Here is a 26,730-nt window from a genome sequence, read left to right on the forward strand (position 1 = left end):
TGACCACCCAAATTCAAGGAGGAGAGGGTTTCCATACACAGAGCTAAGGCAACTGGGTTTACCAAACTGGGGTTTGCCACACACACAGACCATTTCAGTGTGTCTAAACCTGCTAAGACAGACGGTGCTCTCCAAGAAACAGCCCTTAATGTCCTCATTTCCCAACACCGTTTTACTGCCATATTGAAGCTGTAGGCAAAGTGAGAATTTGCACTGAATAGAAGATGTTCACAAAAATGCCACAGATTCACAAAGGGGAAAAAAAAAATCAGGAGTGAGAGTGACTTAACAATATTCTGGCTTTTATCCACAGCCTTAATCACTGTTGTAGAGGCGGTGAGGATAAAAGAGCCTCATTGATTCTCCTTGGAGAATAAAAAGACTGGGGCCAATATAATTAAGGTTTAAAAACATATTGAACTCCAAACGTCCATCAAACCCGGCACTTTTCAAGGTCCCCAGAGCTCTCGCTTATGAAAAGGTCTTTTGACAGAGTTGTAGAGGAAATTAAGAGGTCAAAGACAGTATATCGTGTTTTAAATTCAAGAAATGGTGACTTTTACTCATGGAGCCCAGTGATGATAAAGATTATTCACTAAATTCCAATGAAACACTACACTAACGGATAAAAGCAGTTCTTTTGTAAATACACATCATAATTGAATAAAAGCTGCCTCCTGCTTTGTAGCTTTTCCATGCTGACATAAGTTCTCAGAGTGTGTCTGGTGGACCTCCAGCCTTGTTTGAGGTATGTATTAGCCTGTATAATCTCCTCAGTGCAGGGGGAGAAGGAGGGGCAGGACCTTCTGATATGGTAGTGCATGTTTCAGAGCCCTCTGTCTGAATAATGCTGTGGAATAATGAGGTGGGGAGCAAAGGCTGTAGCCCACGGCTTTGACCGTCTCTGTGACCTGATTATGTCAGGGACTGTCAGCCGCCAAGACACTACAAAAGCACAGAGCATCCCATCAAGTCCATATCCACAGTGATCTGTCCCCAGTGCTCCAGGCACCTTGTGAGCCAGGGAAGTCCATACTGTCTCATTAGCGACGTTTAGCATCAAGCGCTCGCACATGGACAACACTTTACTGACTGACTCATTTAACAATGAGGCATGGTCACGCTGGTGGAACTGAAACCTAATTTCAGCAGGCTAAATGTCAAGTTTAACAAATACAACCAACTGTTTTTCTTAGTGCTAAGACATGTCACCCCCCGCTTCCCTTTCACCATGTTTATGTTAAGTCTACACTAAGGACAGTGCAAGTGTTAAAAGATGAAACAGGGGTTAAGGTAAATAACACAGAGTGGCATGAAAGGGCACATTGTCCATACAATTTTCCTTTAATATGTGCTGTGTGCACCTGCGATAAGATGATTCATTAGATAAGGTCCCACAATGACAAGCATCATCGTTCAAGCCTCTGGCTACTGATGGAACAATTCTGCAGCCACCCTGTAAATATGACAAGGTCAGCGTTTTACTGCGACAGGCGCATGCGGATAAGAGAAAGAAAGGCTTTGTTTATTCCCAAAAAGCTTAATATATGGTGGGCTGGTTACTAGAGTGTGGCTTCAAGTGAACACACAGACCCACCACTAGAAATCTATGAGAAAAGATCAGAAATACTATACAAATGTTTTATTTGAAGCTGCACATTTGTACATGATAGATGGTCCGGCAACATCTCTTACAGATCTGCTACCAAGGAAACTGTAGTATTTAATTAGCTGTATGTGTAATACATCATTCAGAAAAGTGTTTTTTTTGTGTTGGCGCCCACAGTACTCACCTGTCCTTGTGCATTGGTGACCAGCTGTCCAGTAGCTCCTTGCAGGTTTGACAGGGCGTTGCCGAACACCTGAGAACCGGCAATGGATCCCATGGCTGCTGCCGCTGCTACCGCCGCCTGGCTGGCCAATGGATTCAGCTGGTGAGGACATGGTGAGAAATCATTTGTCAAAACTGCATCATCACTCCTGCTAATGTTTATTAGTGTAATTAAAGTTCCTAAAAAAAAACAGGGTTAGGAGAGCTTGGTGTGGGGGGCTTCATTGTTACAGAGGCCAGAATAGGCTAGCTGCAGAGGGGCCTATATAGTCCAGCAGACTGGGCTATGCAGTCCATCATACAGTTCCCAGAGGTCTTTGCTCCTGGACCCAGTGGGAGGCTCGAGGGTAGGGAGGAGCAGTGAGAACGGGAGGGTGGTTGTGAATAAGTGGCCATTTTACCACTCTAAGTGCTTCCTCTGGCCCCCGGGGCTCCCTACAGGCTGAGCCGAGTCTCTCCACCCGCAGCAACGGCCTTTCACAATAGAGCCGAGCAGTGTGGCCATGCATCACTGTATCGCCAACCCCTTCAATACACTTCGACTAAGAATTCCTCCTGCGTCATAATGCACTAGCACACTGCTACTTTTGAAGGAGAGGAGGGTTAGAATGACCATCTTTACCCCCGCTGTAATGGACTCATCTGGTCTGGCCTGTGGTTGTGAAAAGAGGCTCCTTGCATCGGGGACAGGTTGTAGAGCCCCGCCACATCGCCAAGATTACCCATATAAATCAAGCTAACCACTTATTAGGGGGCTGAAAATGCACTGCTGATTTGGTTGTAGTGCAGCAGAGCAAAGTCTTATTAGGTTGAGTAAGTAGATCAAAGACCAAGAAGAGATAGGAGACCTCCCAATTACTCAACAGAATAGAGAAATAATAGAAACACTGCTAAGAAGCAGGCTGCCTCCTCCCTGCTGCTAATACTGGTTGGAAACATATTCAAACAAAACTGCTAAAAATTAAAAGTACAGTTTAAAGAAAAGGTTTCAAATAAAGCATTGCATGTTTTATACACTATTACGTTCATATACTGTAAAGAAATCTTTTCCTAAAGCATCAATGTTTCCACACTCTGTGCTCTGCGGGGAATTCAGCGTTGTTCATCTGAAATCATTCGGTTGCCATTCATCTTTTATCTTATCCCACCACCATATATTATTACACTTTCTGAAATCAAATGATGAAAAAATGCCACAGAGCGATCAATACTTTTTCATTGACAGTAAAGGTTAAGCACATTAAGAATGACACTGCATTTGTCTTATGAAATCATATTTCATGTAGGTGGCCTCAAATTGGCCGTGATTGATATTGCCTCCCCTCGTCTGAAAGTCATCCAGTTTTTCCTCGATAATCGCAAGATTGTCTTTTATGTGTCCAGCGGTTGTCCTTCGGAAATCCGGATGTCTCAAATGTTAGAGAAGTACAATCCTAAGTCTGACTTTATATGCAAAAGTAACAAGATTACAGAACGTCAGTCAATCTGCAACATTTGATAGTCAGTTCCCTAACCTTTATGTACTACAGGATATGGAAGATAATTTAGGTGCTCCAACACACAAGGTAAACTGATATATATGTCAATTAAATTCAGAGATCAACAGTAGAAGATGCATGGTGATGTTTAGAGCTAAAAATATTACCCAAGTAATACAGGGTTTCTGTTTGGAAAAAATGGAGCTGGTCTTCATGAACTGTAAGATTTTAATTCATGATATGGCACAGGATTTATTCCAAAATATGTGATTCTAATAATATTTACTGATGTTTGATCCACATCAGAGAGTTTACTTTTGTAACTTGTAAAATACTCTGCTGCAGATTCTCCTAAAGATGCATCTTTAACAAACTTTCCTTTACCCAGTATGCTTTGCTAAATAGCACAGTTTTGATTTGTTTAGAGATCTGATTAATCTGACTACAATATACATGGATGAAACAATAACTGTTATTCAGTCTGGTTAATAAAGCAATTGGTTTGGTTTGATGCAGTGACCATGATGCAAAGTAAAATGTCATTTTCACTATTTAGCACGTAATTTACGTGTGGTTTTGCAAACATTTTATATATAATATATATTTTTTAAATAATATGTGAACATATTTCAACCATGTCACCCCATAACTTATATTTTGATAAATGTACAAATCGTTGTTTTATACATTTTGTTATTATTATCATCATCATCACAATTGCCAAAATGTGCACACACTGTGGTGATAAATACAGATTAATTATGGTCAAAAACAGCAAAACTAAAATTGTGTTGTAAGAGACAGAGAAAGAAACAATCTTTTTCTCCACTCAATACAAATGTGAAGTGATACTTTTGTTTTTGAAAAGCCTTTACAATCAGCTGAAAATGTTTTTAAAAAGAGCAGCAGAAAAAGGCAGCAACACAACAAAGCTGACACATCTTGCAGTGCACATTGACATTTTAAAATATGATTTAAACAGCGAGAGTTTCAAATTTTCAGGTATCACAATTATATATCAGGATAAATTTAGCAAAGACATATTAAAGGAAATATAATGCACATTAACACATGTATCTTCAAAATCTTTAAAGTGACGGACTTTTCTTTAGACAGAAAGTGCTGAACTGGTTCTCAGCAGATAATTCCCCCTTCACTTATGACTGGAGAAGTAGTAGTTGAGAGGGTGAAATAAAACCTTGACCAGCTGCTCTGGTAGTTTTGTGAATATAAAATACATTCTTAAGTGTTGATAAAGGGGGGGTCTTTGAGCCAGGTTGGTAAAAAAAACGAGTATTATGGATGTTGTGATGGTGAATGGGGACACAGAGAAAAGCCAACACGGCCAGTTAAACAGAGTTAAAAGGAGGCTACAGATCAACACACAGATAATGTGATCTGCTTGGGTGAGCACACCCAGAGTCTCCCTGAAAATCTGCTGTGCTTGGTGTCATTGTGTGAGTGATGGGTTGTTGGAGAAGCTTTCAGATTTATTTGAAATATTATCATTGTGTTTCATTCGATGATAGCCCTTTCAGGTGCTATGTTATTCTGGTAAATCTAGGTGAAAAGAGAGCAGGCTTTATTGCTGCTGCATCTTCCTGGCACTGGGTAATATGGATAGCAGTTGGAAGGAGAGCCAGGAATAAGGAGAGGCGAGGCTGTGTTCAACACCTAAACAGGTGATTTTCCGCCACGGTGACTCCTCTCAACACCTCGGCGGGAGGCACAAAATGACAGACCTGGCCTAGCATTTGTACTGATTGCATGTGTTGGAGGAGATAAACAGTGATCTTCCAGTTTGCAGAGCCTGCATGTTAACCATTGTGTTTCATTCTTTTCATTCCCCATGAAAAGGGGCGTCATGAGGATTTTCAGCAGTGCAGACTGCTCTGGTCAGTGTTGAGATAACAACAATAAACTGAAGTCATTTGTTAAAGAAATGTTAAGTTACATTTAAGTCAGAAATGTAGAAATATGACATGTCAGTTTTGTTTCTCATTCTCATGTGTAGCAGCAAACCTAAGCACTGCTCAAGCCTCCATCATATCAGGTGACATCATCTTGTCACCTTTAAGTCACCACAACTGCTATCACTCTCTGAGCTATCACAGTTTAATATAGCCAAATATAAAAGGGCTACATAGGGATCAGCAAATATAAAATAAGTGTCTCTGAGAGGACAAAAAAAGCCTGCAAATTGTTAAAAATACATCTTTTCTCTGGACGGTATGAAGAGGAGGGAATCTAAACTCCACCAGGCTCTCCGTCGCCTGTTTGACCATGAGGGTCACCTGGTGCAGCAACCCGTGTAATCTCAGGAATAGAGGGAAAAATAGCGTCCCCGCAAACCGTGGAGAGTCCCCTGGAAACCAAAATTGTCTGACACAAACTAACTGGAGTTTATTCTGGGTTTGCTCTTTTCATGTGGCCGTTTTAAACTTAATTGCTTTTTTTTTTTCGGGGGCCTGCACAGGACAAAAAAGAGCAAAGATAAATGGACAAAGTGTTGCAGACACCAGCAGGCAGGCAGATTCGTCTACGCTCAGGCTTCAGCGGTGTGTAAAACTTATTTTCAGCTCATCTATGATTCAACAACAGAATCAAACATTTATCTAATATATCAGAGAAAACTGAAAGAGAATATGAGACCACAGGGAATGATTTAGCAAATTAGTAGCAGCTATATGTAAACTAAAATCTCTTCCTTTTCAAAAAGTCTCTCAGATAGATTACAGGTGGAAGTAAGTATGTTTGGGAAAATGTGAGACGTGTCAAAGTCTTCATGTTTTACTCGCTACCACTCAACCAAAAAGCATCAAAGTGGGCCAAATTAACAGTCAATAGCACTACTGTTTCTGAGGAAAATGTCCTTTATCTGTGGAGCAACATGGAAGTTTCCCTAGTTCATCCTGGCCCCACATCCTCCCTGCTCTTTTCCCACTTCGGAGTGAATGTAATCAGCTGTGACATGAGAAAACACGTTCTCTGTCTGTCAGGACTCTGCTAGTCTTCCGCTGACAGTCCTCTGCTGACTCTCCTCCTCCTCCTCCTCCCCGAAAACGGCCTCCCCCACCACCTCCCTGTCTCCCCTCCCTCACATCCGCTGTGCTTATGAACATCAAAATGCCATTAGGCCCTCCAAAACACCTCTGGTCCCTTGGTTAGCGGGGCCTCGCACTGCGGTCGTGCACTCTGAGTCCTCCGAGCCCCGACTATTGCTCACCACTGGGCCTCTGCTCCGGCCGTTGTGAAAAATAAACCCCAAAAAGAGCCATTCTTGAGGAAAAATATTGGGAAGTGAAAGACAGATAGAACAACTGGGGCAGATAACACCCGGCAAAATACAATAACGCTGCATCCGGAGACAGTCGGACATTGTAATTGCTTAAGGCAGTGGAGGGATGGTGGTAGCAGCGGGTGTGGATGTGGAGGTGGCTGAGGTGGCATGGCGGGGTGCTAATGGAGTGATGTCATATGAAACGCCAGAATGACAGCTAGTTAACTGAGGAGGTTTGGCTGATCAAATAAAATGCATTAACTCCAGGAAATGGATATCGCAGGCAGCCTCAGAAATGGCCATATCTAATGAGGCAAAATGCAAATGAAGGAGGAAAAGAGTCGTGAAAACGTTTAAACTAACTATAAAGGGATGATGGAGTGTCGGACAGTGGCCGTCAATCTCCCCACTCATTACCCTCATGTGAAATTAACAGCAGCTTTAATCATTACATAAAATCTGCTCCAGCCCATTTGTTGATAATTGTGAGGCACAGAGGTTCAGAGTGGGTTCTTTGTCATCAATCACGGCAGCAGTGTATTTCCTCTGGTTAGGGGACACTCTGCGAGTAAAAATATAAGTTATACTACATTCCTCTTACACTATTTCTCTTGCTGAGGAATGATCTATAATATTTAGCTGTTTCCAGATGTATTAAATTTGAAACTACTTGGTGATTAAGTATCTACAGGAAAGTGCTGACCATTTCAGCTCATGATGTGACATATTTGGTGCAGTTATTTCTGTACCATACTAGTGTTGGGTTGGAAATCATAGCAGCGTTAAACCGGTGTTGCAGTAAATCTACTGCTGCTCGGGCTATGACTTTAAAGTGGATACCTGGCTACGTTTTGTAGTCACTGTGAGAAAATGAAAAATAAAATCATTAAAGTCTGGAGATCAAACTATAAAGAAATTATGAAGACTATTATTTTAGTGTATTATCCAAGAATCTCTGCAGCCTTTGGATTACAAAATTACCTCAATTATTCAATACGTAATAAAACATATGTCTTGATTTTAGGAGTTCCATTGCAGCAACTACTTCTCATTCGTTTTCATTTAGTTGGAAATGGCTTCTCTTTTCACTCTGCTGTTGTTTGACATATAAATATAGCATTTGAATGACTTTAATATCCTTCTAATCAATGTCCAGTGATCTTTTGATGTCCTCAATTCAATATAGGAAGGGTCATCCATGCCGCAGCTTTATAAACACAATAAAGGTAAATGATTACTCTCCACTGTGGTGTCCAAAAATACGGCCAGTAATGAAGAGAAATGGAGGAGTTTGAGGGGGAGGCCTGTCATGTGTCATTGGCCAACTCTAAGCCTTAAGATTAATCACGAGAGAGGGGCTCTGTGGCTAAGATGTGGTCACCTTTGATCGATAAATCCGCCTCCCTCCCCTCCCTCTATGTGTCTCTGCTTCACTGTCTCTCTCTCTTTTTCTCCAAAATATACACAATTGTTGGCACAAGCTACATCAGCATAAGTGGAGAGATGAATTGATGACATTTACAGCCGTATTTTGTATTGATTACTCAAGTTTTGACTTCTGAGGCTCTCCTCTTTGAGGAGTTGACTTAAGAAAATGCACTGTTCTTACATTCTAGTTGAGTCCATTTACAAAACCATCAATTGCACAGTCCCATAATAAAAGAGGGCATGAAATCACCCACAAGGAAAAATATAAAAATGCAAAATGCTCCTCATAGAGTTCAGGGCAGCAGGGCACAGTTTAGAGGAATTTCAATTTACACAGCAGCACCCTATACATTGCAAAATATATACCAAATCTAGTGTCCACTAACCACAACTGAAAACACTGTGGAGAAGAATTTCTGATAATATTCTGCAGGGACCACAAATAGGACTTTTGACTTGGTCTATGAGGAGGGCATAATGCAATAACATTGCATTAGAAGGGTCTTTTTACAGCGTGGCAGTGCTGCACGGCTGTATTCCTTGTGTGAACCGGTGCTCTGTTTGCGGTCACTAATGGGCATCAGAAATTACAGGCAGTGGAATCGCGCCCCGCGGGGGGACTGGCCTTCTCAGCGGAGCGGAGCACTTAGACAGTGTCTGGGAGCCTGCTGGAGGAGGAAGGGGGGAACTCAATGTCACAGCCCTGCCTCATAATTAAAGAAACCCTATTCCTTATCCACTGTTAGGTGAGCCCTAGCTTGGTGCTCCATCTGAGGGCTCCCCTGTGGGCGTCTAATGCGTGTTGCCCCCAATGTGCATGTGGGCTGATCAGGGATCTGCGCCTTTCTGCTGGGTGTCGGAGCTGGGAGCCCTCTGACCACCACGGGAGTAGCGGGGCCACGTTTAGAAGAATCGCAGACCTCAAAAAGCGAAGAAAATATCAACTGAGGTGACGTCTGACAACCCAAGAAAACCAGAAAAGCCAAAAAGTAAGTGCAAAGGCAGCTTGCAGGTGTAATTTTAAAAGTGAAAAAGCCTTCACAGTTTTCCACATGATCCTTCTGAAATATGATAAATTTAAGTTTCTCTCTGTTTATAAATTCAGGGCTCATCGTTGGTCCTTAAGTCTGTAGATTTTCTTCCTGCCTAATCCCTCATTTGAAGTAAATAAAAGTAGTAGAGCTGTCATGGTCAGGTTGTTTTCCTCATCTAGCTCCCATGCTTTATAATTATTCATATGAAATGTGGTTCTGTTGATGGGCAACAGTCTTATTTTCTGCTTCAGTCAACAGTGCACATTTGTATTTCTAAATTGTGGAGCGCTTGTTATGTAAGGCAATTTTCTGCCTTCTTAAGAGCCGGATCTCCTGTGCATTAATAAGAGGCTAGGCTGAGCTGCTGGAGAGCTGAGGGCCTGTTCATGCTCTAAACCACACAGCCAAAAACTAGCAGCACACAGGCTGGCACCACATACCATTTATACATATTTAAAAGTTTCAGTAGGAAATTGTGATTTTTAAAACAGGTGTTATCGTGGATAATGGTCAGATGTGAGAAGTCTTACAGCTTAAGGGAACACAGATTTTTTTGTACCTTCACTTGAAGATTAATGTTAATTGCAGGAATACAACTTTACCAGAGCTGCAGCCAGGATTTTAAGAAATACTGAGATCGTAAATCCAGATTCCCACAGCACCACCCCAACCCCTTAAGACATTCTCCACTTTTGGCTTTACTTTTTATTTATTTACATGCCTTTATTTACCTGATTTATTGTGTTTTCTGACAATTAGTCTCCCAACATGACAGTCTGGGTGTTTTCTTTAAGCCTTGAGGGAAAACTAAAGACATTTATTTAATGTGCATTTTTTGCCCCCAAAACAGTCAAAATGATTGTCTAAAAAAATATCAAAATAAGCAGCACATGAGTTAAGTGCCCTCATTATTAGGTATTGTTGAGTGCTTTACTCCTACAGTTCTCTGACTGAACAACCTTGTAAACTGAACATTGAACATAATTTTGTGCCTTTACAAAATGAAAAACGGACCTACATGAATTTGCTTTCACAAGCACTCAAAATGTATTTTTAAGTTGCACAACGAATTTTGTGGCAAGAAATCAATTAAAAAACATCTGCAAAATCACATTTCTATATTAAACTCTATGGTCTTTGTCCAAACCACAGACACCACAGCTGAGTTATGAGACATTCAATAGATAATGGACTCTTTCCTCAACTTAAGCGTTGCCAGTTTCATCGACAAGCCACAGTATGAGCCATTGGGTCTACATTTGAGCATGTCATTTTAATTTTGATTTAATACCCCGTGGAATGATGGCGGCCCGTTTTGCTAAATTGAATAGACGTGGAGCTGATCTGGAAAATCAATTAATCGATGTGCAAGGCTCATTTAATACACATGTTAATATAATGGGAGAGACACCCACCGCCCATAAAAAAAGACACATTTGGAGCAAATTGGACAGTAGTGATTTTAACAGCGGTTGACATAAGTAAAAGTGCACTGCAGCGGAAAACAGTGACATGAGTGTCTGAAGGGGCCTCAGCTGGAGACAAAAGCAGCAGAGATGGGCCCAAGACTTGAGGAGGATGGTGGAGCGAATGGGGGGAGGAGGAGGAGGGGGAGGAGGGGAGAATGGCAAGGAGGTGAGGAGAGATGGAGAGTGCAGACAGCCAGGCCTCTGAAAGGCCGTTGTGGTTGGCAGCCGCTGACCTTGGTGACGATGGGTTTTCACCAGAGGCTTCTAATGAAGGCTGATTGCCAGGGAATAGTGAGGGAGCCAAGGGGTAGAGAGGGGAGCAGGGGGGAGGGGGGAGGAGAGAGAGAAGGAGAGAGAGAAAAGGATAGAGGAGAGGCTCAGGTAATTGCAGCACTTGTGGGTCTGAGGCCCTGCGGTCCTGTGATGTCGGGGTGCAGTAGGGAAGAAGAGAGATGTCTGTGGACGCTTTGGTGGTAAATTGTGGAGCACAGGGATGGGAGGCAGGCCCCTAGGCTGTAATTACCCCTATGAGTGTGCGGATGGAGAGTGGACAGGCCCAGTGTGGGGCTCTGACAGCGATCAAGGAGACGACTGCGAAAGGGGAGTAGAGACAGACACACAGACAGACGGCAGGAGTCTGACGGAGGAGGAAGACAGGACGCCTCCATCTCCGCCAGGCCCCCCGAAAACCAGCCAGCCAGACACTGGACCAAGGTCAGAGGCTATTAGCTAACACACAACATGCCGGTGACAAGACAGCCATGACAGGAGCAGCAGAGATACAGCTCAGCAGTGTTGAAGATGCTGCTCCTGGATGGAGAAAGACATAATGTAGAAGGATTTGGCTAAAAAAAAGGCATTAAAAGACAGATAATTAGATTAGAGCCACTGAGAGAGAGATGTTGGGGCACCACTGGATGGCGCAGCAGGGTCAGGAGGGTCTGGGGCATACCAACTGGAATGAGAGAGTTGATAGGCTGGCCTAAGCTTCCTCGCTGCCACGGATCAGTATGTACTACCTCTCCTCTCCCTGCCTGGGCTGATGTAACTCACTGGAGTGGCAAATTACACCAGACCTACAGCTGTAGCCCGACATTATGATTAATTTGATCAGTAATTTCTCCTGTTTTTCATTTTAATCGCCGCGACCATTCTGCTGTGGCAGGTCTTTCAGATCTAATTAAGATCAATTCCGGTGTAACAGACTTGGCGAGCGCCTTTACCCCGTCAAATCCCTGAGCTCTCCGGGCGTGGAGAAAACCCGCAGCTCTAATCAATCAACTTCCAGCAAAATCCAGCGGGCTCCCGCAATCAGCCCATTAACACACTTAAGCAAATTTCATAATCTCCCCCCGTCTATTTGTCATCACTGTGGTGGCTATTTCAGGCAGCCACGGGCTGCATCTCACTGTACTCCGCATGTTGGGGAGCAGAGAGGCAGTGGGCGGGGTAGAAAGGTAAATTCTTACTCCGTTTAACCAAATTAGCTGCAGTAATCTGAGTTCAGGCCATTGACTCAAGGGGACACAGTCTGTTGTGGTGTGATTTGTATTCTAATCGGGATATTAATGAGCCAATTAATGAATTCTGTTTCTCAAATTAAAAACACCAAACTCTAAAAACACCAGGGATGTAATGAATGCTCAGGATTTCCTCACTATGGGTTTAGACGAAGATCACACACCTCCCACGAGAAGAGAATTACAATGGGACATTAATTGGAACATAATGAGTGTTTGTCTCTCTGTGCTGTATTTTCAGCAAATAGTTGAATGGCTGGGTGATTCTGCACGTCTGAATAATGACGCCAGGAAATAGGGGTGTTATCTGTGTAATGCTGATTGTATTATGGTAATTATGACTCGACTTCACTGCACAGACCAGTTCCTCTGGGTGAAGCATGGAAACACCAGAAATGCCCTTCTGTGTCTTCAATTAAATATACAAAAGGAAGATCACAGAGACAATTCACGTGTGTTTGTGAGAAAGTCTTTGCTCAAGGAATCCCTCCCCCTCCAAATTAAAAACTTTTGTGAATCAACCAGCGAGTTGCTCGGTAATTCTGGGACTAAAAATCCAATCACTGACCCAGGTGGTGGAGAGAGAGGGGAGCTGCTGTTTAAATCCTATTGCAGCCTTGAGTGGGTGCTGAAGCTGCGACCTGTCCTTGGGCGAGCCCCTCGCTGGGTGACACACTCTTTGACAACACCAGCACTGACCCAGAGAAACTAAACCTTTTACGGCCATTCTGCTTCTCACACACACACACACACACACACACACACACACACACACACACACACACACAAGGTCCATAATCCTATTTGATGAGGCAATATCTTAATGATACCTGATGTGGCCCCTTTGGCCCCCCTCAAGGGAGGTCTGTCCTCAGTCATCATAATCAGCCTCGCTGCTTCTTTTAGAAGAAGACAATGTGTATAAAGCTAAAAGTCTTATGCAGTGTGCTTTATCTAAAGGAGCTGCTGTCTTTGTTGAATTTCCTAGAATCTGTGAATAGTTTTCTAAGGAGCAGTTTCCAAGTAAATCGGAGGCTTATGAGCTGGATAGTCTGATTGTATTGTACTGGTTATCCAAGGTCTCTGTACGTCGCCTGATGCAAGCTTAATGTGTGAATCTGTATGTTGGTCAGTAGCGCTTGTATCCACAGTGAGACTGGACAGTGTGTTTGGTGCGATGTAGCGGCTAGCCTTTGGAGCCCATTAAATCCAGAGGCTGTTTTTCCTGCTGAGTCTCACTAGGCCGTGACAGGGCCGGAGAGGGCTGCAAGGGGGGAAACAAATAGCCCAACTCATCCTGGCCATAAAGAAGGTTGCACCACAACCCAATAAGGGTCTGACGCTGATGAATGTGACCAGGGACAGAAAGGCGACCCTGGCCAGTCTCCACCAGAAATGAAACCACAGGGATATAAAATAGGTTATTATCGTCACACAGTGACAGCCAGACGGACAGAAGGGCAGAGATGGATGGACGGACAAAGTGACTAAAAAGGAGGTTGAGTAGGAAGAGCAGCAAAGATTAAGGGACTGATTACAGCTGGAGAGCTCAAGGTTAGATAACCTCAGAATCCCTCCTGAGTCTGCCGTAGGAGGATGTGAGTCGTGCTTCTTGTCCGGTTGTGAGGTTGGATGTGCTCAAGTGCATCAAAGCTTTAGCAGCTAGATGCATATTCTAACAGCTCCACATAGACATAACAGCTGCCAGCATCCATTCAAAGGCTGCCACTTGATTAAGATCAAGTGTCGACAGAGAATCAGGCATTGTGTGTATTGCTTAAACACTTCAGCTCTTTAAGTGGAAAACTACAGAAATTACAAATCTAATTTAACTAATTAGCTGGTAATATTTATGGTTCTTGTGATGCACTTCAGTGTGTCCATGAAAAATGTTTTGAATGGGCTAAAGTAAGCTGAGAGCCTTGTATCTGTGTACAACGGCGGGCATTGAGACAAATAAAAAGTGAATATGCAAAAGAAGTGAAGCACCACTCTGATATATAATATACTCCATAGGTATAGAGTGCTGCAGGGATGTCATTTATTTGTAGGCCAACACAGAAGCTAGCGTCACTCTGGTTCCCTCAACAAAAAGCCAACAGGATTTTTACATTGGATTTTGGATTATTACAGAAAATAAGCTCTGTGGCAAACAAATGTTCTGATACTTACACATTTTGTTCATAATAATCTTCACAAATTAACACCACTTTTATGGTTTTTGAAGCGTAAATGCAATCACCAGAAGTAAAAAGTTACCTTAGGCTAGAAACAAACTACGCCATGGTCACATGACGTCATCATTGCCACTGCAACTAGTTTATAAAGCAGTGTTCAGTGCGGTTAGGAATGATGACACTCTGTAGTCTAATCTAGCCACTTGTTAACAACCAGGATTGACTCATGCCTTCACCATTTGATTGCTATTGATACTAACCAACATATTGGATTAATGTAATCAGGCGTTAGACAGAAATAACCAATCCACATTAAACACCATTTTTTTTGGTGATTTTTTGATATAAAATTTTGAAAACACAATTAATAAATCTTCCAGAAAATAAACTCAGTGGTGTATGAACACCTCAAATTACAGCTAAAGGGTGAAATGTAGTGCTCCCCTTGTTTTTAAGTGTGTTTTGTGTCCGGTTGACACATATGTATCACTTTGTTTTCTGTGTTCTTTAAAGAAAAGCTAATAAAAAGTAAATAACAACAACTACTGTTGCATACAGTGAATTTTAAATTATATAACAAAACATAACAAAACAAAGAGAATCAGTGCCACATCAATATGAGACTGATTCTCAGAGTTTACATATCACAAAGAGTTAGTTTGGTGCAGTTCATAGACTCACCGACAAAGGCATGGGTGGGGTGACGGGTGAAGGAAGGCTGCGGGCCGGTGACTGGTTGGGCCGATGCGGTGGGGAGTGCTGCGGTTGTCCAGAGGTGGAGGAGCAGGTGGAGCCTGGAGATGGAACGGAGGTCTGCTGCTGGCTGGGTGGGGTCATGTGATGCTGGGATGACAGCTGGTTCTGGGTGTGGGAAAGGGTCTGTTGGTGATGATGTTGCTGCTGTTGCTGCTGATGCTGCTGCTGTTGTTGCTGCTGCTGTTGCTGCTGGTGGTGCTGCTGCATCTGTTGGAGCTGCTGCAGGTGTTGGAGCTGGGAGTTCAGTGATGAGGTAGCTGTTGATGGAAGAACAGTGACTTGTTTGATTCTGCTTTGTGCTGGAGACCTGAACTCCAACAAACACAAATGAGTTTGGACTGACAACATGACACCTTGTGTTTTAGCACATTAACAGGAAGCTCTCATTATTTAAGGAAAGTGCTGACACCTTAGATGCACATGGAGGTGTGGGATGCATAGGGTGAACGGTGAGAGACAGATGTAAATTGCATGGAGCCACAACAAGGTCCTCCAGGGTTTTTAGCCTGCATGATAGAGTCTGTGAATTTAATTTAGCTAGTTGGAGGACAAAGCTATCAAGCCTGACTGATATAATTGCTCTCTCTGGAGCCAAAAGTCTTCATTGTCACTTGGAGAATGTCAGAATCTTTGGTTTAATGGCTTAAAATCTCATAGGAAAGAGACATCCATCTTCACTGAAAGACTTCAGAAATAAATCCATTAACTAATTGGATTCAATAATGGCATGCCATTAGAACCTAATTTCTACATTTAAATGCTTATAAATTTTTATGCTGTTTAAAAAAAATGGTTAACACTTAAGCCGAGCCAGTCTGCAGCCACACCAGCATGCAAATACTCCCATGGATCCAGAATGTCCACCTCAAATTTAATATGAAATAATTAGACAACTATGTTGTGCATCCAGTGGTGGGTAGTAACGCATTACAAATAACAAACATAAGCAAAAAAACTTGTACTTTCTATGTTCCTTTTTATTTCTTTTATGTTCCTTCCATGCTCAAGTATACTGAGACAATAATTTTACTACATTTGCCATCGTTGTTACAGATACTCTCCTGTAAATGCAGGGAAATTTGGCGGGTGTGGTGGGGAGGCATGCAAGGAGCACTTCCACTGCAGATGCCAAGTTTCCACCTGCCTGGAAGAAAAAGAAGCACCCCCTATCTTTTGACCATGATGTAGTGATGACAGAGCAACACCCAAAACAAGATGCAGCTCCCAGTGACAATCCCTGATCACATCTGGCTACACTTTTTATATCAAAATCTAAAAAAAGACATCAGTTCCATGATAAAGAACTGGCTCTACCTCCTCAAAAACAACAACTATCTTTCAGGTAACAAAGTGCTGCAATCAAGTATCACGTAGCCTTCAAAAGGAGGTGGTTGGGGAAGGTGGTGTGTGTATAAACTGCAGGAGCTTGACACAAGAACCTTGGGTTTGTGTCCAGACTCCTGTCTTGGGTTTAGGCAACAAAAGCCCTTTGGTAATGGTTAGGGAAATATTGTTACTTCCGTTAAATGTAATAAAAAATAATGCCTTTATCACCACAAGTGGATACTGTAATGCAAGATTGCCTGTTTTTGCAACATACTGGGTACGTTTATTAGCATTTCCTCATCAAATGAGCAAAATCATAATTTGCTTGGCATTACATTTCCCTCAAAATATATTTGCTGTGTCAAAGTAGTTGTATATAACCTTAATTTTTAGGAGACAGGCCAGAGATTTTCAGTACTCCGCCCAACATTGGTGCATCTCAACTTCATGGTAATTGTCCATGGCAGTTCACTCAAAAACATCTGAATACAGAATGTGTTTGATCTTCTGTCAGTTCACACATAAATCCATACCATAACACAGTGAAAACAAAATAATGTCTACTAAAGGTATGAACTGTAATACTATATGTGGAGAACTGGGCTAAAAAACAACATCTAAACTGACCTTCACAGCTCTTTAAATAGAAAAAAGGAGGAAAAAAGTGTTTTTATATCTGTGCTCACATTCAGAAAACTCTTGACAGCTATTTTTCAAACGCAGCAGAAAGATCCTTAAAGGAAACTATATCCTACATAGAAAAACTGTCTGATGTATACAGTGACACCAACAGTTTAGTTGCAGATCACGTTAAATGCAGGGGCATAACATAAATAAATAAACATCAATGACTTTAAACTTTAGAATATGTTTTCCCCATAGTACAATGACCAACAGAGAGTTAATCTGTTGCCTCTGACTCTGTGATGTAACAGCTTTGGAGGATGAATACAAGAGATGACCATGACAGGATTCAACATGATTTTCTGTGGATTAAAAGTTAATACAAGCTTGGAGGGGACCAGACCTGATCTGTATGTTGATATCTGACTGAACGTCAAAGACTGGGCCTCACTGAAGAAAGCAAGCGTACTGGAGTTCAACAGATTTTTCTTAAACTGAGGCCAGACGAGGTTACGATAATGAATAAGTCCCTGATCACACAGAAAGTTTTTTAGCAGGCGGAGGCGGCTTTTTGTAATTCTTCTTAATGAGAATTAAGCTTTTTGCTTGCTTTTTGTGTTGCTACTCGCCTTGTATTTTTGCGCTTGGCACCTGGCCTTTTTGCCGGAGTGCTCTGAACTTCTGGAGGTGAAAATTTTTTAACTCAAAGCAGAAAAGTGCACCCACGTCATCTCTGCTTTTTCTCCCCATTGTTCAATCAGATAATCTGAGAGACGAGCCTTCTGTGGTGGTCACGACAACAAGTTTACAGTTGGTAACTGAAAGAGGAGAAATTGATGGTGCTCAGTTGCTTGGGAGGACCAATGGACTCCCTGTGGTCAGTATCAATTTCTGTGATAGACAGCAGTGTTGTCAAACTCCTCATGAGTCGTCCTAAAATATGCTTGGAAAGGGTCATCATGGAGGTGAAGCTCCTGGACCAACTGGTGGTACCCTCCATGGCCCAGCCTCTTTTTTAGGGTCTCATACGCCACACAGATCTCTGTTTCCCTGTGCCCAACAAAATATTTGCAAACAGCCTCTCACCCTCAACCAGAGCTACAGCAAGCACCATTTGCCTGAACATTTCAGTGAGAAACTACTAATTACTGTGAAATAAATAAAATAAAACAAAATAAAAGTAAATAAACTGGAGATTGATTGCAAAACAGTAATGCATACTCTATATATACTGTCTGAAGGTAACTAAATTAATACAATTGTTCTGATATACCAGTATCGGAAATGCCTCTGATACTGTCTAAAATGCTGGAGCACCCAGCAAGCAAGTCTACGCATCGATCCGATACTACGTAATTTATAAACTTTGAAGTAGTTTCACACACAGATAAAACAGCGTTTGTTTTTTTTTAACAACAGTTCTACACAAAGAGTTGCACTGTGCAGCCACTAGCAACTACTGTTTTAGTTAGCTGTTGATAAAATGTCAGCAATTTGGCAATATACTGGGAGGTCCCACCACTTTAGCGTCTCATTTCAGCCATGCCATATCACAATGCTTATAATCATTTCACAACCACACAGGTTAGGGTTATACAGCTTTTTGTTTATTATTATTTTTACACACACACACACACACACACACACACACATATATATATTACATACATATATATATATATATATATATATATATATATATATATATATCGGCATGGTTCTCAGTATCGGCCAATATGCAAGTGTAAGGAAAAACTGGTATCGGAACACCTCTATAAATTAATCAAACGTCCTTACTGAAAATATATTATTTATGCATTATCTAATAGCCAGTTTGATAAGAATTGTCAAACTGGTAAATAAAATAAACCAAATGTCCAGTTTAAAATTAGAACAGATTAAACTGCACAAAATAAACTACCATAAATTCCCTCATTACAGATGTAGTTTAATATGATACATTGCATGTAATAAATATATGTACATTGAAAAGACCTCTGACTAATATCTACAGAATTATGAAAAAGCACTTCCACAATAAACTGAAATGACTTGAAACACAAAGGACTGAATAACAAAAGAGTGTTTGTGAACATCTATTGATAATGCAGCCGAGCAATCATGAACGCAGGCGTAGACAAGCTTGTATACATACAGAATCAATGCACTTAAATAATTTAAGTATGGTTGCCTCATAAAAGATGAATAAAACATCAGGGCAGACAAGTCTTTGATTAGTGTGGCCACTACGACTGCAGGACAGGCACATATGAACATTTGATGAAGATCAGATCATCCTCCTCTTTCCTCGCTCGGCAGCAGCATAGCAAAAGAAAGCCAGCGTTTCTTGGCCAGTAAACAGCACACTTTTACATTTCTTCTACCTCCTGACACATTGACACCTCTCTCACACCCCCATCATGAATTATATATCACCTGTGCAAACGGCAAGAGTCCAATTCTCACTTGAAATGTTTGGGGCAAGTTGTCTAGCGAGCGCCGAGCCCCTGACAGGACCGGCTCTTTTCCTTTGCAACTTCACAACGACAAAAATGTTGAGCCCTATTTAAAGATGGAATAAAAGGGAACAAAGACGGAGAAAACAAAAGGGGGGTAAAATGAGATTTCTGTCAAAAAATTATCGAAACCAGGCGAAGATCAAAGACAACTGGAGAATTTCCTGCAGCGCCAACCATTACGCCGAGGAACAAGAGGTACAACAAAAAATATGAGGCAAAAGAAAACAAATACAGAGGGAATATGGAAGAAGCCCCATGTGGCCTTATTATAAGGGCTACACCGCAGGTACTATATTCTTTAACAGCAGTGCTTTATAAATTCTGTCATCTTGTTAAGACTGTCAAGACCACTGACCCTCCCTTCCCCTCTAACTGGGCAACTGGCATTTTGAAGCTCATTCTTTTAACCACAGCTGTCTGATTGCTTTGGTTGAGCACATAATCCAAACGGCTTGTCTCAGCTAATTGTTTGTGCTCCTTCCTCGAGCAGACACGGGGCCGAGGACGAGAGTGGGAGCTTCACTTATGATGGAGAGAGGGCAAAAGGGTGCCAGGATCCTATAGTGCTCATTATATCTCCCACTGTCTCTTTGTTGTGTTTCATATTCACTCGTTCTCCGCCTGCGATGCAAGCAGCGCTCCCACTTGATCATCACGCTCGAGGGGGGTGTAAGAGCAAGGGGTCCCACTTTCACTGTTGTCACAACTCGCCTATGTTAATGTTTATAATGAGGAATGATCACAGAGGAAAGTCATGCAGCTAAATGATCAGATACAAGCTGCACTGTGGCATTTTGTGCTCCATTTAACCATTTAACAACGATCATTTGGGACCATGAAACACAAGCACTGAGGAGTCTACGGCCTCCAACCTCAGTGCTTTGAGAAACTGCCTGCCATCTCTCTTTCTTTTCTTCTTTAGTGCCACAGCAGAAATCAACTGTTATCTCTGACTGTCCCAGCCCCGGCTTCTGAAGTACTGGAGGACGAAGCGAGACTGATTGTCAGAGGTCGAAAGGCTAGGTCAAAGACGGCTCATTCGTCAGACAAAATGCTATTTTTGTTTCCCGTGCGGTTGAAGAGTGAAGGTGGGGGGAAGCAGACCGCTCTCTCATTACCAGCGCTATCTCAGTAGTCCCTGCCAACCCCCCTATTACAGCACTTTTCTCTCTGGGGCTGATTCAGGCTCGACTCCTTGTTTTCCTCTCAACACCTACGTTTACAACTATTCCCTTCCAGTTATCTTATATATCGTTTGGGTGTGTGCATGTTTGTGTAGAGGCAGAATCACGGCAGGAGCTAAACTGTGTACAGGAGTCCTGCATGGGTCTCATTTTCAAGAAATGTTCCTGCCTCCTGCACATATGACCAATAAGTTCTGAACCCAAACCCACCTGCAGACAAAAGATCTGAAGCCTGACCCAAAACCACAAACCCTACAATGACCATGTGCTGTTCAAATAATTTGATTAGGCAGCATGTTAAAAGTGATAAAAAAAAAAACAGAGGCTAGACAGGAAATACACTCTTGTATAGCATTTTGACTCACGATATTTGTGTTTTTTCGGGACTGTATCTCTTCGATGCCTGCTCACGATCTGGCCCCTGGTCAGTACCTTTTTTATAAAGCCCCGACCTCACCTGACCACTTGGGGGTACACAATCATAAACGTCAGGCAGAGGGAAAAGTCTCTGCAGATAAATAGTGTACACCACCACACACTTCTAAGAAATCATAAGTGATGATTGAGAGGGGTTATTCTGTACGAGTCTATACGTTGCTTTTTAGGAAAATCCTGCATAGTACACCTTTAAGGCACCTGAGTGAAGCGGCTCTCAAATTCCAGTTGGCGCAGAAGACAGAGCTGAACTGGAACATGCAGGGCATTAATGCTGAAAAACTACCACAAATGCGCAATATGTGTGATGCGCATGTATGAAAATTTGTGTTTCGGACACATTTTTTGCCCGCTGCACTAAAGAGAAATACTGCATAACTGTTTTATGTCAAACCAACTGACGCTGAAAACTGTTAAAAGAAATATCTATTGATGCATTTTGGCTTTCTAGATAGCCTATACAAATAAGTGTCCATCATATTATATCTCTCAGAAAAGGCCCAGCCAAGGCCAACACAAAGAGTGACTACAGTCATCACATCTACACAAAAGGACTCTGACTATCTTTCACTGGATCAAACTGTGTGTGCTCCACACAGAATAATGTACAGTCAGAAGAAGGCGAACGACGAAGGATTCAGGTTTTCTGGGCATCAAAAAGGAAAACATAGCGTACAAACCTTGAGGAGACTGTATTGAGTTCACAAGTATGAATAAAATCGACCGTAGTTTTTATGTAAGATCAGTATGTGTGCACTGCATGCTTTTCTGAAAGTCTATTGGAATATGTGCATTGGCTCCTCTACTCAGCACTGATACATAATTAAACTGGCAACAGAAAATCATCGCTAACTGCTGTTGTAGCGTCTGAAAATCTTTGGCATCATTTAGGCGTGCTGTAAATTTAGAGCTAATCAGAAGCTGCGGAGAAGCCTGTCAGGAGTTAATGAAACTGTCCAATGTGACCCACCCTGTATTTTTTAGGGACTTCCCTAGTCTAAACACAGCTGTCATTCTCTAACATGAGAGGTGAGAGGGGACAAACAAGCTCCCCATTACTACTCTGCCTCACGTTCCACTATGGGAGTCCATAAACCACTGTCTCAATTGCCTTTTCAGAGAGTCACACTGATAATTACTCCACTGGAGGTAAGGAGATTTAGCCTCTATGAGATCTGGTAATTACAAAGGTGGTCAAAGGAAGGTCATTTTTACTCTGCGGATTAGATCGGAGCACTCGCACACTGATGAAGTGGATAACATTACTGTTTCTGAACTCATTTCTTTAGCTCACTGTTAACTTTTATCACTGCTGGTCACTTTGTGTCACTTTGATAACTGATTACAGGGGACCTATTATGCTTTTCCTTTTTCGTCATATATATGTATCATGTTACAATGTTGAATGTTCACATTTAATGTGGCCAAAGTAAGTAAGTGTATTTAAAAGTATTCCCTGTGAACAAAAACCTCAGACTTCAGACTGTTCTGAATACTCTGAACCATCTTTTTTCTACTTTTGAGACAAGCTGACATCAGCTCGTGACAGACTTCTTTACATGGTCATTTGCTCCAGGCACGCTACTGCAAGTATTTATATTACATACACTGTTGCTAAATGTAGCTATATGCTAACACATGAAGGAAATATGTAAAGCTGGTTGATGATGTTGTTCATTTCTCCCTGATTCAGATCATATTCCTGCTGGAACATGTCCGGTTGTGTTTCAAAGCTTTAACTGGTGTTTTTTTTTACAGTAGAAATTCTCACTATACTCTATCACAATCATTCCCCTGGCTGCAGTAATGATGCAGACACCAACATACAGAAGACCCCGGAAACTCTGACCAATCAAAGCAAAATGGTATGAATACAGGTGTTCCAGCACAGACAGTATGAGGAAATTAAGTGTTTTTTGAACATTAAAACATGTAAACATGTTTCTGTAGATACCCATAATACATGTATAAAACCTGAAATTGAGCATACTAGGTCACCTTTAATAATCAATCCATCAATTATGTTTTTGTTTTTCACAATAATTGTTGAGCCTATAAACTTTTTCAAGTAACTAGACTCAAAAGTGACTCAAAAGTATTATTAGCATAATGTACTTAAAGTATTTAAAGTAGAAGTATCATGATTCAAAAAATGGAAACTACATAGTGTTTGGAGGTAGCTAATGAGCAAGTCATCTCACTTTCTTCTCATCTCTGTTGAGTTACATGTGTGCAGTACTGATCAGGCAGGATATATGGATCAGTATATCAACACCACCAATCATACCTCTCACAAATAACATATTCTCATATGACACAGTTCCAACCAAGTTTAGTGGCTTTTCAAAACATCTAGGCTGCAGTTGAAGACTCAATTTCCTGAACACCCTTCCTTGACCTCCATAGAAGACGTCATGAGGTGAGGTGTGTGTGAGAGAGAGGGGAGAGGAAGACACTGGTAGAGAGAGCCAGAGTGCATTAGTTCCTTGACTGTTAACATATGTACAAAGTAGAAATTAAAAACAAGTACGGAACAAAATTGTTTCTTTACACAACCTGGAACAGAAATTTGTGTTAAATTCCTTTTACCAGCAAGTCCATGCACTTTGTTATCATGTTAAAGGAATGGAAAATAAATTCCTGCCTTGGCGACGGCTGGAATAAACATGGAGAAAATGAAACGTTAAAGGAACTAGTGAACTACTGAATAAAAACATTACTCAGAGCCACAGCAGGCAATATCACTGTTTCAGTCCTGCTGCAGGGGGAAGTCAGCGACTACAAAAAAAAAAAATATAGGCAGTTAAGATTTGAGTGGAGTCGCGGAGCCACAGGATTTTAGAGAGTAAACCACATCGCTTGTAGGGATCCAGAGATAATGCTTTCACTTTGTGATGCAAGGCAATATCAAGCTGTGTTGTAGAATTCTCACTCTGGGGGAAGCATTTCAAAGAATCAAATCCTCTCCATGGAGATGTTACACATACAAGAAAATCCCTGTGTGCTCGATAATGTTGCCCTTTTGTGTGTTGCTTACGCGGGGTTATTGATTTCCAAAGTGTGGTCTAGGGACCTCTGGGGGACCTTGAGAGAGTTCCAGGGGGTCCCAAGCAAAGTAATGTCTGGTTTAATTTAATGATTTCCTTCCTGGGATAAAATATATAAAGAAGATTGTAGCTTTTTCTCCCCTTTAATACTGACCTGTGCTATCAAACTTTGAGCTAATGAGGCCGGAAGTAAACATGTTCTTTCCAAATAAAGACTATATAAATTAAAGACATAGTTCAGATTTTTTTAAAAGTTGGATTCTATGAGGTACTTATCTATAGTCAGTGTATTACCTACAGTAGATGTCAGTTGGCACGCTCCCAGTTTGGAGAAGCAGGCAGAAGTACTGCCACAGAAGCTAAGCAATGTACTTCTGTGGACAGGGGCAGCAGCAAACTTATGATAGTCACTTACAAAGAAAAAAAAAAAAAAAAAAAATCAATATCTGTGTAAGTGTACATTATATTTAGAATATTTTCACCTTTACCTTGCTGTGAGACAGTGATTTCCAACATAGGACCAACGCTCTCTTTAAAGCCCCCTGACTCATTTGACAAAAGCATTTGCATTCTACCTCACAGAACACGTGGAGTTGCTCTACCACTGCCTTGATCGGTTAGTTTGTTTTATTGTGTGGATTTGTTGAATTCGAACTAACCCTTTCAAAAGCTAAAGTCACACAATAACACAAACAAACTGGTTAAGACAACAGTAGACCAAGAACTCCCATGTTCTGCGAGGTAAAATTACTGTTTTTGTCAATAGAGTCTGGTGGATTTGAATGGCCTTAGTTCCCTGTTGAGAAAGGCTGTCTGATGGCAAGGTAAAGAGGTAAATATATTCTAAATATAGCATACACTTAAACTCATATTGGTTTTTTAGGTTGTTAAATATATTTTGCTGCTGTCCCCACCCACAGCAGCAGCTTAGCTTCCATGGCGGTACTCCTGCCTTAGTCTCGCGTCACCAGACTCTTCAAGCGAAGAGCCTGGTGTCTATTCACTCTGAATTTTGTCTGGATTCTGGTTCCGGTCTAGGGAGCGGATGCGGTATTCACCAAATTCACCAAACTAAAAGTGTTCACCATAGTAAAACTTTAAATTCTGGCGCACCATCGATTTGGGGTGATGAGGGGTATAAGAAAATCGATTAACTTAATGGCTTGGGGCTTTTCTGGTAAATTATATTCTTTAAATTAAAAGTTTCACTGCATTTTTATTAGCTTGGTGCTTTTATTTTTACGGAAAGGCATATCCATTGAATTCCGGATCCTGTCTCACTCGCCCTGGTTCCGTTTCCTTACCAAAACAGCCACGAACGGCCTCAGACTACTCCTGCCTACATCTCCAAACTGGGGGTGTGCCTACTGACATCTACTGTAGATAATACACTGACTGTGATTAAGTACCTCATACAACCCCACCTAAAAAAAAATTGAACTATCCCTTTGATTTTACAAATGAGTTGAACTCTCTCTGCTAGTTAATCAGTAAAATTAGTTTGTTCACTGTCTGATATTAAAAAAAAAAGGCAGACTCTTGGCTCTCCATGGAACAAGGCTGCTGTACTGTTTTTTATTTAGGTCTTAAATTAAAAATCTCCTCCCATTAAGACAAAACATTCAATCACATGATGCCGTTTGGTAAATTTTCATTCTAGGAATGATTTATAATTAGAAACCTCATTATGTAGGGTGATGAATGCATTTTCAATAAGTTTCAGTGTTTTATGAATGTTCAAGAAATCTCCCAAAGGGAAAGTGTTTAACTATACGGCTAAATATGACGCCTCAAAGCAATTGCTTAAATCAAATTAATGAACACACAAACTAGATCTCCCCCTGTTTTTGGACAACGAGGAGTTTCACTCTTATTTCAAATACTATGTGGGCAGTATGCAATACTGTGGTGCCCAGCAAGGGGTCCCTCACTTTTGTCCTTCAGAGACCAGAAGGTGCCGGACCCCCCTGCCCTTCCCTTCTTTGGAAAAAAAAGAGCCCGTCTGCCTGGCAGGACCGACTGGGTTATTACAGCGTGTTCATGGTCCCATCATGTGTCGTCAGACCAAAGCGGAGGCCACGAGTAAAAGCCTCATGCAAAATTTATGTTCATGCGGCTGTTTCAGTGGGTGGAAAAATCAATATTGCGGGCCTGATGCACGGAGATGACTGAGTGCTCTCTGACTGACAGTAAAAGCTGAGAGAGATTGAGGGGCTACATTTACTGCTCTAGAAATGGAGTGGAGTAGAGTTGCTCTAATAGTCTAGTTCACCTTAAATTTGAATTTCATTGTGGATTATTTTGGTAACAACTTGGATATTGAGGGCTTGAAGAAATTACGCCATTAGACAGAGAGAACAAATGAACAATGAGCAAGCTTGTTTTCAAATTGTCTAAAACACATCTTGCATTGTGGTTTCTGAGCAGCTACAGTATTGTATATTATGGGGTTATTACGCCTTCCCTTCCTTTCCAACTTACACAGATATAAAATGATTGTAGAATAATCAAAAGACAATGTGGGTATGAGGAGGACATCATAGGGATTTTGTTCTGTGCTGCTTCGCTTACATATGCTTTTGATAGTGTGCCACATACCCACAGTGCATTTGGGGAGGAATG

General features: G+C 41.6%; 1 protein-coding gene across 4 annotated transcripts in view; it reads right to left on the bottom strand.

The window, feature by feature from the left end:
- pou6f2 (POU class 6 homeobox 2) overlaps positions 1–26,730 on the bottom strand; it is a 101,894-nt gene that overhangs the window by 23,322 nt on the left and 51,842 nt on the right. For all 4 annotated transcript variants that reach the window (XM_049564977.1, XM_049564974.1, XM_049564976.1 and 1 more), the window contains 2 exons: positions 14,899–15,230; positions 1,794–1,931 (listed from right to left, as the gene is read on the bottom strand). In XM_049564977.1, the coding sequence (XP_049420934.1) occupies positions 1,794–1,931; positions 14,899–15,230 (470 nt within the window). The remainder of the gene's footprint in view (positions 1–1,793; positions 1,932–14,898; positions 15,231–26,730) is intronic.

This window comes from Epinephelus fuscoguttatus, linkage group LG21 (genome assembly GCF_011397635.1).
Source record: "Epinephelus fuscoguttatus linkage group LG21, E.fuscoguttatus.final_Chr_v1".
Classification (NCBI taxonomy): domain Eukaryota; kingdom Metazoa; phylum Chordata; class Actinopteri; order Perciformes; family Serranidae; genus Epinephelus; species Epinephelus fuscoguttatus.